Below are 13,223 nucleotides of genomic sequence, written 5' to 3'. Positions count from 1 at the left end.
CCCTGATCCAGGAAGGTCTCACATGCTGCAGAGTGATTTAACCTGTGAGCCATAACTACTGTACTGGCTCTCTAGGGCCCGGAAACCACAACCACTGAGCTCTGTGCCACAACTTCGGAAGCCAGCACACTTTAGAGCCCATGCTCTGCAACAAGAGAAGCTCCCTACAATGAGAAGCCTGCGAAACACAACTGGAGAGTAGTCCCCACTTGGCACAACTAGAGAAAAGCCTGTTCAGCAATCAAGACCCAGCATGGCTATAAATAAATAAATAAATTTTTAATAAGAAAAAATAATACAACTGGCAAAAAAGTTGAACAGACACTTCATTGAAGAAGATATATAAATGTTAAATAAGCAGATGAAAAACATACATCAGGGAAATGCACACTAGAACCACAATGAGATCACTATACCACTCAGCATAGAGACAGTTAAAAAGACGGGCCATGGCAGGTGTTGGCTAGAGAAATAGGAACTCTCAGATATTTCTGGTGGGAGTGCAAAACAATAGAATGCCTTTGGAGTATGATTTACCAGTTTCCTAAAACTTTAACCATATATCTTTCCTATGATCCTACCATTTTACTCCTACATATTAATGTAAGAGAAAGCCAGAAAAAGAAGCCGTGCATACTATATGATTCAATTTATATAGAGGTCTAGAAAATGCTGTTATCTGTAGTGATGGGAAGTAGATCAGTGGCTGCTTGGATACCATGATCTCAACAGGAATCTCTATAGAGCTTTATTTCTCAAAGTTAGTGTAGAAAACCTTGTACACCAGACTTAACTAGAAAGGGTTATTTTAAAATTCAACTTAAATTCAATGCTACTTATGCAGAGGATGGTTAGAAAAAAAGCTGAAATCAAGCAGTGCAGAGTCAGCACAATTTCAAAAAACAAGTGTGTTTTATTCAAGTTGTGCTTGTTGGGTAATGAACATGTGGTAAGCTGAGTGATGGCCTGATGTAAGAGTACAGTGCAAAAGAAATTTAAAAAGTGATACAAGTCCTTGAGCCTCATGTTTTTCGTATAGAACTGGAGATAATAAAACTCTTCAGAATTTTTAAAGGAATAAATATTGTGTATAAAAGCATAGACTATGCTGTAGCTGGTAGGATATTTATTTATTATTTATCTATTTTAAATTTTTATTTTTGGTTTTAAATGATTTATTTTCATACAGTTTAACCTTATATCATTTTACTTGTATTGTTATTTCTATTTTATCAATAATTTATCTTTAAATTTTATCTCTAAATATATTGACATGTATCAGTTGGCTATCCTTTACCAGAGATATGCTAGATTTTTGTATGTATGTTTAGCAAATACTATTTTTTTTTTCTACTATGGTACAAAAAATGTTTAAAAAGCAGGGCCAGTCTTTAAAAAGACCTCAAATTTATCTCTGCTGTCTATGATGACCATGTTCAAAAGCAAACTCTGCATGCAATACTCAGCTCATTATCAAAAGCAAACCCTGAAGGGAGTGAAATGAATGAATCCACGTACTCTTTGTTCTATGCAGTCAACCTGTGATCTTCCAGAAGGTTAGTAACAATATGCTCTCTGGTTAGAACAGCCATTTATCTTGATATTAGTTTAGTATATTCCACCAGCACCACTTTACATAACCACCTCCTTTGAATCATTTTGGTTAAGTCATGGCAATGGGCTGTCCAGCTGAGTACTGAGTTGGTAGGACATTTTATTTCTTGGCAAGGGCTCTTAAGTGCTGTGCATAAATATCACCACTATCTAAACTAGAAAGCATTCTGGAAAACCCATGCTATCTAGCAATTCTTCAGTCAGTGGCACTGTTAGAACTTAACACCTCACTTCCTTACCTCAACTGCTGCTCAAAGAACCAAAGCTTTTCAGCTACCTCAGATCTCTCTAGGTCCTTTAGCAGTACTCTAGTACTGAGCCTCTGACCCAAGAGATATCTTTGTTTTGGTTTTCCTCAGTTTTACAGTCTTTTGATTGCTAAATTCAACACATGGTATAATTTATTAAGCTATGACAAGTTGGTTTTTCAGCAGTATGGATTCTGATCCCTACCTGCTCTTATCTCTGGTCCAAGATAAGGATGACATTTATTGAGATCTGAGTAGATCAAACAAATCTCTCTATCATTCTCAGAAAACAAATAGTTTTCTTTTTCTTTTTTGTCATGAAATGGACACTTATGTGACTTCAAGTCTTCATTAAAGACATCTCTTTGGCTCCATTTAAGTTAGCCTAAGCCTAGGAATAATTAATTGAAGTGTTTGTGTAGTGCCATTAATTCTTCTCTAACAGTCCATGGTACATTGTGGGTTACTGGTTTGTCTTTTTGCCCTTTGAAAACAGTAGTTGTCTCATTCCTCTTTTGAATCCTCACAGTTTAGCACAGTTCAGGGGTTATATTATATACTCAGTTGATATTTAACTATTGCTTCATTGTGTGATAGCTATTTATGTATCTAATAGTTTTAAAAATTCAAAAAACACTAAATTCATTCAATCTCCTTTAATGAGTATTTGTTATATATAAAAAAAGAGGTATAAAGTCCTGTTTCCAAGTCCAAACCTCTTATTAACTTAAACCTTGAGTTTTTTTGAATTACCCATTTGAAATAATTGTCTTTATACCTGAAAAATGGATTTATTGAAATGTTTGAGATAAAAAATATGTATTGCAAGAAGCATAAGACAAACATTTCAAGAGTACAAAATTAGTTGTAGAAATAACATAATTTGCCAGTAAACCCACATTTTATTAGAAATGTGCAAAGCTTTTTGATGTAAAATTTTGGTTTTGTCATTTTTTAATACTGAGCACCCATTTTTATTTACCCATTTCCCATGGAGAGGTAACTCCTTGCATGCATTTTATCTCTCCATATGTAAATTCAAGGTTCAATCTTCTCAATGGGATAACAGGTCACAACTCAGAGATTTGAATTGTAATGAATCCAGTGACAAGGATTTTCTCTCGTGGATTCCAAAGTCAGCTGGAACTCTTCATGTCAAGATGTAAAAGTCTGTAAGGTGTTATGTTTCCCTCAGATTCTATCCCACAGGAGGCTAAACCCACAATCTCTCTCATGTTTCTCATTCAGAAAAAAAAAATTACTGCATTCAGAATTGTTCAACAATTGCTCTTTTGTCTTGGCTCATTTCTTCACATCAAAGTGGCTTTCATATTTTCCCTTTAAGACTGGGTTGTTGGTTTAGGGTTGTATAAACTTTGTTGTCTGCTGTCTGGATTTTCACTGAGGACGATCTTCCCTTGATCGTCTTCTAGATGCTGATTAGGAAGAAGGCAGAAAATATAGACTGTAAATAGGATGAAATTATAGTGTTTACCAATATGATATTTTACTCATGTGTATGGGTGCATGCTCAGTGGCTTCAGTCATGTCCACCTCTTTGCAACCCCATGGACTGTAGCCGGCCAGGCTCCTCTGTCCATGGGATTCTCCAGTCGAACACTGGAGTGGGTTGCCATGCCCTCCTCCAGGGATCTTCTTGCCCCAAGGATCAAACCTGCATCTCCTCTGTTGCAAGCAGATTCTTTATCACTGAGCCATCAGCAAAGCCCCGTTTTATGCATAATTATATCTATAAAAGACTATTATTTCTTATTATAATAAATGTTAAATTATGTTTTCTTAATAATATTCTGTTTATGATGAAACGAAGTCATCTTTTGATCAAAGGTATATGAACATAATAAAGTTATGCTTTATTTCCTTAGAAAATTTGGATGATTTTTGCATGTTTAAAAGAAATCCATGATAAAGTTTTCACTTAAAAATTATTTGTACAATTGAGTCTTTAGTTTCAAATGTCTATATTGGACTAGATTAAAATCAGATATGCCTATAAATGCATTTTATAGAAAGGCCTTGCAATTTCTTTTGACTATTAGTATGTAATTCTAAGTTCCATAGAGGAAATCTTTGATATTTGATTGTACCAGAATATAAGGTATCCTAAGTGGAAGATGAGAAAATGCACATAAATGAAGTTATAAAGAAAGTTATAGTGCATAGGTGATATATACATGTATATAACCTACACATTATATCAACATTTTGTACATAGATATATTAATCATTTCCTGTAAGTGTACAGTATATATAGCTTTGAATTTATTTTTGTCTCAAACTGCAACCTCATCTTAAATAATAGTTTCACAGAGTTCTGGTATACCTGCAACTTATTTTTACTCAACTTTGGTATTCAAAGATTTCTTTTCAAATTAACTCTACTTTAATCTACCCCAGTGATTCAATATATATAACAGTTTACATGAGTATAATTTTCTTTCCTTTAATGTTTGCTTTTCTTACATTTTATTAATAGTGAGTGATATGAAAGATTTATTTTCTGATTCATATCATCAAAATACTTTGCTTAAAATAAAGTATATTAAAATACTCTCCTTTGTTTTGTCTTAATGTAACAGGTGTGCCACTTATGCAAATCACCATAATCAATATATTTACCTTGAACTCTTTTGTTGGCTTGTATCTTTCTCACAGGTGTGTCTGAAATTAAACATTTGTAGTTAAAAATACTTTGAAATTATGACTAACATGAGACAGGAAAACACAGTTTAGCAGAAAAGTGTAAAGTTTTAAATAAACATCACTTAAACATGTAGATTTTCTCCTGGAGTAGTGAGACTTTGGCATTGACAACAGACATTTGTCTTCCTTATGTCATAATGAATGTTTACTATTTTTGCAAAACATATTGTTTTATTATGGTATGTGGAGCCCCAGATGGTGTTCCATTTTTGCATGGAGTAAGTGACTTACATGACTTACTTTTCATCCTTTTTATAAAAGGCATCACTTTATGATGAAAGGATATCTAACATCCTATGAAGTTTAGCAGAAGTATATTCCCAGAGTTATGCACTCATTTTTTTCCTAGTCATTCCTATTTGTGATATATCAGACTTCTGCCTCTGTAAAATTCTCATTGTAAGTTAATTTTGATTAACTTTTAATATGTGAAATATGCCAATAAGCAATTCAAGAAGTTTGTACCAATTCAATTCCTGAATTGAATTCCAATCCAACAAGACCATTTAAAAATTAAATAGTTAAAAATGACAAGAGCTCATATTTTAGAATTTCAAGTGTTCATAACAATGCAGTGTTCATACAATGCAATATTTTGCAAAATATTTCCCAGTTCTTCATTTTTTCTTTTAACTTATTGACAAGACTACTTGGTCAACTGAAATTCACATTTTCATTCTGTTGTTGGACATTTGAGATCAAAGAATAAATATGGTCCCTATAGAGACTTCGCTTCTCTGCTTGCCTTCTTTATTTTTTCTCCAGAGTTTGACTTCTCGATTTTTATATATTATCTGTACTCAACAATGAAGTCAAAATTTTTCTATGATATATAAATATATTTTTTTCAATTCTCTGAAATCTCATAAAAGTAAGACATGAAAAACTATCACCAACAGTATTTTTGGCTATATAATGTCAAGAATTAAAAAAAAAAGAAATATTAAGTATTTTTTGAAGAGTTATGTTTCTGTCTACATAGCACATTTCCAGCATGTCTTTTTATTCTGCCTGGATATAAGTTACATAACCATTTATCATATGCATTAATACTATAGTAAAATGTAGAACTGTGGAAAACCTCCTCAGATTGGATAGTAGGGGAGAGTTTAGGTGAGATAGAAAAGTCTAAATTATGAGTATGCTCCAACTGATATATTTTCCTTAACTTCAGGTTTATTTGGTCACAAAAAAATGTCAAGAAAAGATGGAAATATTGTCAAGAAAAGATGGAAATCATTGTATAAAATGGACTTACTAATTCCAAAGAGCACTTATCATGCAACTTAAAACAAGATTTCAACATTACTTTTGAAAACAAGCACTTACACTCAATTTTCTTTTATAAATTTGGCAGCATCGGATTAATGCACATCTAATTACCTAACTTGTTAATTTATTACTATTTGGCTATGACAAAATCAAAATAAGAAATATTCACTGTAGCAAACAAATATCTCTTGAAGAAAAGCTTAATTAAAATGCAGAAAATCAGATTTTCTCTCAGTGTCTCTCTACAATTTCAAACTGAATGACACTTGTATGTTGTGTTTAGAGAAGCAAAAGTGTTAAGGTAAACCAGTCATTGGAATGATCCCACGAAAATGCCCCTCCCCACCATGTTTCCTTAAACACACAAAGTGTTTCCACCCAATTATCTGCAAGATTGTTGTATTTTTACATAGCTATGACTTTGTAAATTTAAAGTAGAGCATAAAATATTACTTTGTTGACCATGTTAGTGTGAATTGACATAATCCTGATAGTAGCTAACATCACTGAGGACATTATTATTATGCAGTGAACATTATTCCAAGTGCTGTCCATATATTGGTTTATTTTTCTGTAGGTAGCATTACCATCCCCACTTCCCAGATTAGGAAAACAAGACAGAAACACATCAGTTTACTTAAGTTCAAGTGGAAGCCCAGATTGAAAGCCAGACCTAGGACCTGATCCTCTGTTCTATACAGAGGCTGTAAATCTTCAAATGTTATACTGGCAGATTTATCAAAACCTCAAACAGCTTTTTGTTGTTGTTCCTTTCTCCATAGTCTACTTTTCTGCAATTTTCCCTTAATTACTTCAGTAGTTTCAGTAAATGTAGTTCTATTTAAGATAAGAGTGAACAACTGTACACATTTTTGAGAAGAATTTTTAGTTAAGGCGTCTGAAGTATTTCAATAACAAATCATAATATTAGTACCCAACTGACCATTTAACCAAGTTTATAAACATGAACTAAATGATTGAGGAATATATTCAATTCATCAAAATGTACTGTATGTACCATAAAATGAGCAGCTCAGATAGAAAACTACAAGCTTTGAGATGAAGACCATAGTTTCTATAGATCAATATTCTGAAAGAAAAAAAAAAGCCTGTCTTGCATGACATAATCTTTATTCACACCAGCTTCATTGGTGTTTCTTGGGATCTAGACAAGAGGACACTTGTTACTTAGTGTTGACCCAATGGTTTTACAGGGCTGGAAAAAAGAAAACTAGAATGTCCAGTTAATGTCCAGGTATAGTAACTATACCACTTATATTGTCTTCCTTACGAGAAAAGAATCCTTGGAAATGTTTTGATAAAAATTTATGCTGTGGCAAAGACTTACTGTATAGCACATGGAACTCTGTTCAATGTTATGTGGCAGCCTGGATGGGAGGCGAGTTTGGGGGACAATGGATACGTGTATATGTGTGGCTCAGTCATGTATATTTACGGCGCAGCTCTGCTGTGTATGCATCTGTAACTGTCACGACTTTGTTAACTGGCTATACTCCAATATAAAATATAACATCTTTTAAAAAAACTATTAAATTTATGTTGTGACATTGACAAAATGAATGCTTTATAAGTATGTAGAGAAACCAAACACTGGAAGATAAAGGAATCAGCCTCTGGGATGTACAGAAACCAGAATTAAAGAAGGATTCTATTTCTATTGATTAAAATTAGATTATCTTATTCTTGTAACAGGTATTATCTTCTTTTGGCCGAAGTTATTCTTCAAAACTCAGTTCATTGCTTATAATGGACTTGATGACAGGGGCGTATTGAAGGGGAGGAAAACATACTTACCTGAAGTTTAAGTCTAAATAAATTAAAGCAATAGATACAAGTGCAGCTACTAGTTGGTTCATTCTCTAAAAAGCACTGCCATTCTACAAAGCTGCTTACTATGGCAAGGACTGAAAAAAAAAGAATTCAACTTAATTTTCACAATATCTGCATTTCTTCACTCAAATCTCCACCTTTTTTCTAGTAGAGTGTAAGCATTTAGATGTAGATGAGTCAATTTTGTGTTATAGCTTATAGGAAACTGGTCTACTGTGGCTTTGGGAGTGTCATATACTCCCAGCAGTCTGAAAGGAAGTCTTGTATTTTTCAGACACACGTTTTTCTATTGAGGGGAAATTCAATCACTGGTTCAAAAAAAATTATTTATTTTTACTATTGCTGAACAGTATCAATATTATGTAAGAGACTCTGCTTATGTAAAAATAAAGAATAATTGCTAAATATAGATACAGTCCCAACAGAAATTACAACTTCTTGGACATAGTACTATAATTTTTAAAATTTTAAGCATAAAAGCTAATGGGAACCATACTTTGGATAAACACTAAATTTAAGTTGTGTTTCTTAATTCACAGTATATTTCAAAGAACATATTTGATTTTTCTAGATAATTTAAATTCTTGTTTCTCTAAAACAATTTCTTAAGTACTTTTTTTGTTAATAAAATGAATTAGAAATTAGTTTAGTCAAACTTCTCTGAGTAATTACCATTGAGAGCTTGTGTAAGATTTTGAATTCTTTTTCTTCTTTCCTTTTAAAAGTAGGTCCTTTTAATGCCATAGAGAACATTCCATATTTTAAAGATTAAAATTAATTTCATATGCAAAATAATTTACAGCTCCAGGTATAGATTATCACTTGAACTGTTAGAAGAAACAGATAACCCATTCCTGAGAATGTAGTTTTGGAAAATAAAATTGCTAAATGCAATTTTTTTTGCTAGTTCTATGCACTTAAAAAATTCATAAACATGCCTTTTATTATGGTTGTGGGGGCAGTGAATACATTTTTTAAAATAGAAAAATTATTTCAATTTGGGCTTCTTTTAATAATTACCAATTTTAAAAGCACCCTCTTTCACATACTAAGAATATCCTTACAGTTGTCTGTATCAGAGCAAAAAAATATTCATTGCTCCCCACCGAACTTTTTAAAGACTGTTTAAGCTAGTAATTCTTTCTTTATACCTCTTACTTTAGTCACCATTGACCCAATCAATCTGTTAAGACAGACTTGATGCTGTTTTTTAACCTAATTAAAAAACAAACAAACCTGAATGCTCAGTCTTTAAAAAGCTGAAGAACTCAGTTATCAGAACCTGTTAAGTGGGTTAGTTGTTTCCCTTTTACTAACCTCCCTGAAGCAGTCTTTTAATTTCTTCATCTTCAAATAAATGACCATCACCACCTTCAATGAATTTGGTGACCTTGGTGACCTCTGAGAGGATACATGTTTACAGCAGAAATTGGTTTATGTAATAAAAAGGCTGGAGATTTGATGCGATACATAATGGCATCTGCCAAACAATAAATTCCAGACCAACACTTGGTTCTTTCTTGGTTTTTAGTGCTATTTTTTGATAAGCCAATTTGGTTACAAAGTTGTTGAACAGTATATAACAAATACAGAGCAAACCCATCAATATGACTATCATCTGAGTTTCATTCCCTATCTGTGGATTTTTTTCTTGTGTTGGTATGGAACTAGAACAAAGGAGTGAGATAGAGTAGAAAATGTAAAAGGCCTCAAAGATTATTTTAGAATTTGATATAAATAGATAGCTTAAGAAAAGTCACATTCTGATTTTTCTAGACATACTGACCTTCTTGCAACAATTTCTTCAGAGTTTCTTCTGTTTCTCCACCTGTAGTTGAAATCCTAGTGTATTTTATTTCAGGACCTAAAGGAAAGATAGTTTACAAAAAGACCTGTAACAAGGGTAGGCACACTTCCTCTGTAACAGTTAGATAGGGAGTAATTTAGACTTTATGGGTCATATGGTTGGTGTTGCAACTATTCAACTTTTCCCTTGTAGTGTGAAAATAGCCATAGACATTGTATAAATGAATGGTCACATCATGTTCCAATAAAACTTTATTTACATAAGTATTAAAAGATGGCATGGGCCATAGTTGCTGACAGCTTGTTTAGACAAATATTTGTAAAATAGCTGAATTCAGAATTTTATGCTAATTCATTGGTGGCAAACTGATACAGAGGTTTACTGAAATTATTTATAAATTGTTTTATACTAACTTACATATAGTTTGGTGTGTAGACCTTAAGATTAATGGAACATTCAGAGGAGGGAATGGTTTTTCTTTTAAGATTTAGTAACTCAATAAATAGCAAAGTGAAGATAATGTATTATATAATACATATGTGTATTCATAATAAAAACACATACTTATAGATTTGCTCCCAAATTTCCAATTCAGGAGAAAAACATAGATTATATATTTAGAGTTAGTATTATTTCTACCAAAAAAGAAATGAATAACTTCAGTAACCACCATGAAAATGACTTAAGCGTCTTTAGTAATTCTTATAGAGATATTTTAGGATTAAATGGGATTTGCTCTTTGTAATCCAGGCATGGTTGCCTGGAGCATCCCATGGACAGAGGAACCTGGCAGGCTACAGTCCACAGGGTTGCATTGAATGCACACACACACACACACACACACACACACACACACATATACACACACACAGTGTTCTATAGTATTGAATTAAAGACTACCTGTAATGATTCGTTCTTCCCTTGTTTCTTTTTCAGTTATTTCCACAGGCACTCCATCAATGATCTTGGTGTATTTTTTAATAATTGGCTCTAAATTGGGGAAGAAAAATGCATTTGATTTGTCCTTGTATGGTGTGTAAATGGCCATAAGCTAGACATTTAATCAAATGTATTAAATGTACATTTGATTAAATGTATTTCTCACAGTAATACCATTTAGAAATCAATCATAATCATTTGGAGAACATATCTCAAATAAATTCAGATAATAGAGGTCTAAAAGCTAGTAGTCATGTCCTGAATCTTGGGTAAAGGAGAGAGCCAACTGTCAAGCTAACACTCCATGTCATACTTGTCTCCTGACTGTGCAATGAGCATTTAGGGAGAATCCAAGGAATTACACATCATTAGAATGGGAACCTTATAAAAAGTCCAAGCTATGGCTTATTAGTCTTATAGAATTTTCATTCTTTCTTCTAAGACCAACATGTTATCTGGTATTGATGTGATTGTTTTCATTATATTCATAATCATCCTTGCATATGCAGAGTAAGGATGGTTTTGTTGGACCTGGTGATTTAACGGTAAAATCGAATCCAACTAGATCCATTAAAAGGTAAACTGTATTTTAATTGATTGGCTAATAAGAATCCATAACTATTAAAAGCTTTTCACCAATGTGTATAAAAATCAAGAGAAAACATCAGATATTCAACATATTTAAACCAGCACAATTTCAAAATGTTCACAGTGATCCTAAGTAGGCTAGGGAAACAGAACGCACCTCCATGGATCACTTCAGTTACCGTTTCACCTTCTTTAATCAGTCTGAATTCAGGATCACCTTCAATTTTGACCTTTGGTATTGTGCGTCCTGAGGCATCGTTTTAGGAGACAAATTATCATGTTAATGCAGTCTTTTAAATTTACCAGAACAGGAAATTTATTTCAACACTGGTGTTGCTCAAATGTCAAAGTACTTTCAGGTTTTATGAAATCGGTTTTAAACAGTTCCCATTGTCTTCAGATTGAGTAGTATTTAGGAGAACAAATGACTCCTGGGTCTATTAGTGTGCTACTAAAATGAATTTCATCAGCTTTAGCATTTAAACGAATGTTTAATTGATTCATTTATTCAGTTATAAATTCTGTTCACACAAAATGTTGTATATGACTATACTTTGTGAATCACACAGTATGTACAAATTTCAGTTGCTCTAATGATAGCTAGTGTAGATCTTACTTTTACCATACTGATGTCTATTACTTGCTTTTCTTATTACATTTTAAATTTAGTTTTTAACTACTCCGTATCATATGTTTTATCTAATGGGCATAATTGAACATCAAAAAAGCCCAACTTTATGCCTACCTTTAAGATACGATTTTCAGGTTATTGGAAAATGGGAGTACTTACCTTCTCTATGTGAATGCTGCAAATATTTACTAATTAATAGTTAAACAGTCCTTCAAATGCAAAAGTTGTGTTACATTTGACTTGCAAAATGATTTTGCTCCAAGAGAAAATCATTTTGAATGTTAGAAAGCTGATTACTACATTACTACATAGTCATTAGATGAGAAGTTCAGTACATTTAACTCATACAGTAACACCCTTTAACAGTTGAATGGAACTATATTTCCTTATCTTTGAGAAGGTTTATTTGTTTGTCCAGAAATTGTCAATGTACACCATTACCCAGAATTAAATGGTCTAGGAAGGTCTAAAATAATGAAACAAGAGTACAGCTGGTTCAAACAATAAGTATTTCACACCATAATATTTGATCTATGGGCCAACATAAGGCCAAGTTTTTAAGGTGTGGAAACTTCAAAGGGAAAGAACAGTTAAGGAGTTTAAGAGCAGGAAATGAGTTAATAAAATATCCAAGGAGACATTTCTTTAGAAGAGCCTCAACTAGCATTTGAGAAACATCCTCCACCCTTAAGTTCTATGAAGGCAGGAATTTGCTACCAAAAATTTTTTCTTCATATTTACTCTGGCGGGCACCTAGGAAAATAGCCAGCACAGGAGGGGTACAATAAGTATTTATTGAATTGAATTTCAGTTGATTTATTCCTAATTCTAAAATTTGTTTAAGTAGCTTTTCTAAGAAACACCCTAAATTGGAGTCTAATATATGTAGTAAGAATTCAAGAGTTACCAATGAATCAGCAAAAGTTTAAACAGTGAGAAGGAAATGCCAATAGCAATCCTAGGATGACATAATTATAGATGGCTGCCAGGCAAGCATTAATATTTGTCTCTTTCCAAATTTTTTAACTGAAGAGTTGTTAATGCACAGGTGACATGATCCCATTTTTCATCTTAGTTCCCTTCATAGGAGGAACCCAAATAGAGTTGATACTCCATTGTGTTCCTAATTGAAAAAACAGTAATACAGACTGGGAAGGTAGATGGGTTGAAAGAGGCTTGAAAGAAAAGAGATGAATCTTGGAAAATAAAAATAGTGCATCTGAATGATTTCTACTGAAGAAGATGTGTGCAAGTGATTATACACAATTTTAGGGAATCTAATTTTAAAAGAATAGTACAAGAATTTTAATATTAAAGACCATTTTATTTCTTCATTAAAATGATCAAGAAATATTTTCTAAACAAAAATTTCTGTGATTTAACTTTTTAAGGCACCAAATTCTCTCCCTTTAAACAACCTAATTTTATTTATTTTAACTTTATTTTTTTTGGCCATGCTACATGGCTTGCAGGATCTTAATTCTCAAAACAGGGATAAAGCCTGGGCTACCACAATGAAAACACTGAGTCCTAATCACTGAACATCCAA

The 13,223-nt window shown here is 32.7% G+C and overlaps 1 protein-coding gene across 8 annotated transcripts in view; it reads right to left on the bottom strand.

The window, feature by feature from the left end:
- Positions 1 to 2,503: 2,503 nt before the first annotated feature.
- Positions 2,504 to 13,223, bottom strand: part of POSTN (periostin) — a 35,024-nt gene continuing 24,304 nt past the window's right edge. For 2 of the 8 annotated variants that reach the window (XM_040267030.1, XM_040267031.1), the window contains 6 exons: positions 11,201 to 11,290; positions 10,417 to 10,506; positions 9,496 to 9,573; positions 9,027 to 9,110; positions 4,503 to 4,544; positions 2,504 to 3,298 (listed from right to left, as the gene is read on the bottom strand). In XM_040267030.1, the coding sequence (XP_040122964.1) occupies positions 3,261 to 3,298; positions 4,503 to 4,544; positions 9,027 to 9,110; positions 9,496 to 9,573; positions 10,417 to 10,506; positions 11,201 to 11,290 (422 nt within the window). In that variant the 3' untranslated portion in view covers positions 2,504 to 3,260. The remainder of the gene's footprint in view (positions 3,299 to 4,502; positions 4,545 to 9,026; positions 9,111 to 9,495; positions 9,574 to 10,416; positions 10,507 to 11,200; positions 11,291 to 13,223) is intronic. The other 6 variants (XM_040267034.1, XM_040267032.1, XM_040267033.1 and 3 more) reach the window with 3 other exon arrangements.

Source organism: Oryx dammah, unplaced genomic scaffold (assembly GCF_014754425.2).
Source record: "Oryx dammah isolate SB20612 unplaced genomic scaffold, SCBI_Odam_1.1 HiC_scaffold_24, whole genome shotgun sequence".
In the NCBI taxonomy this organism is placed as follows: Eukaryota; Metazoa; Chordata; class Mammalia; order Artiodactyla; family Bovidae; genus Oryx; species Oryx dammah.
Note: the sequence above shows the minus strand (reverse complement) of the source record. Positions and strands in the feature narration are given on the sequence as shown.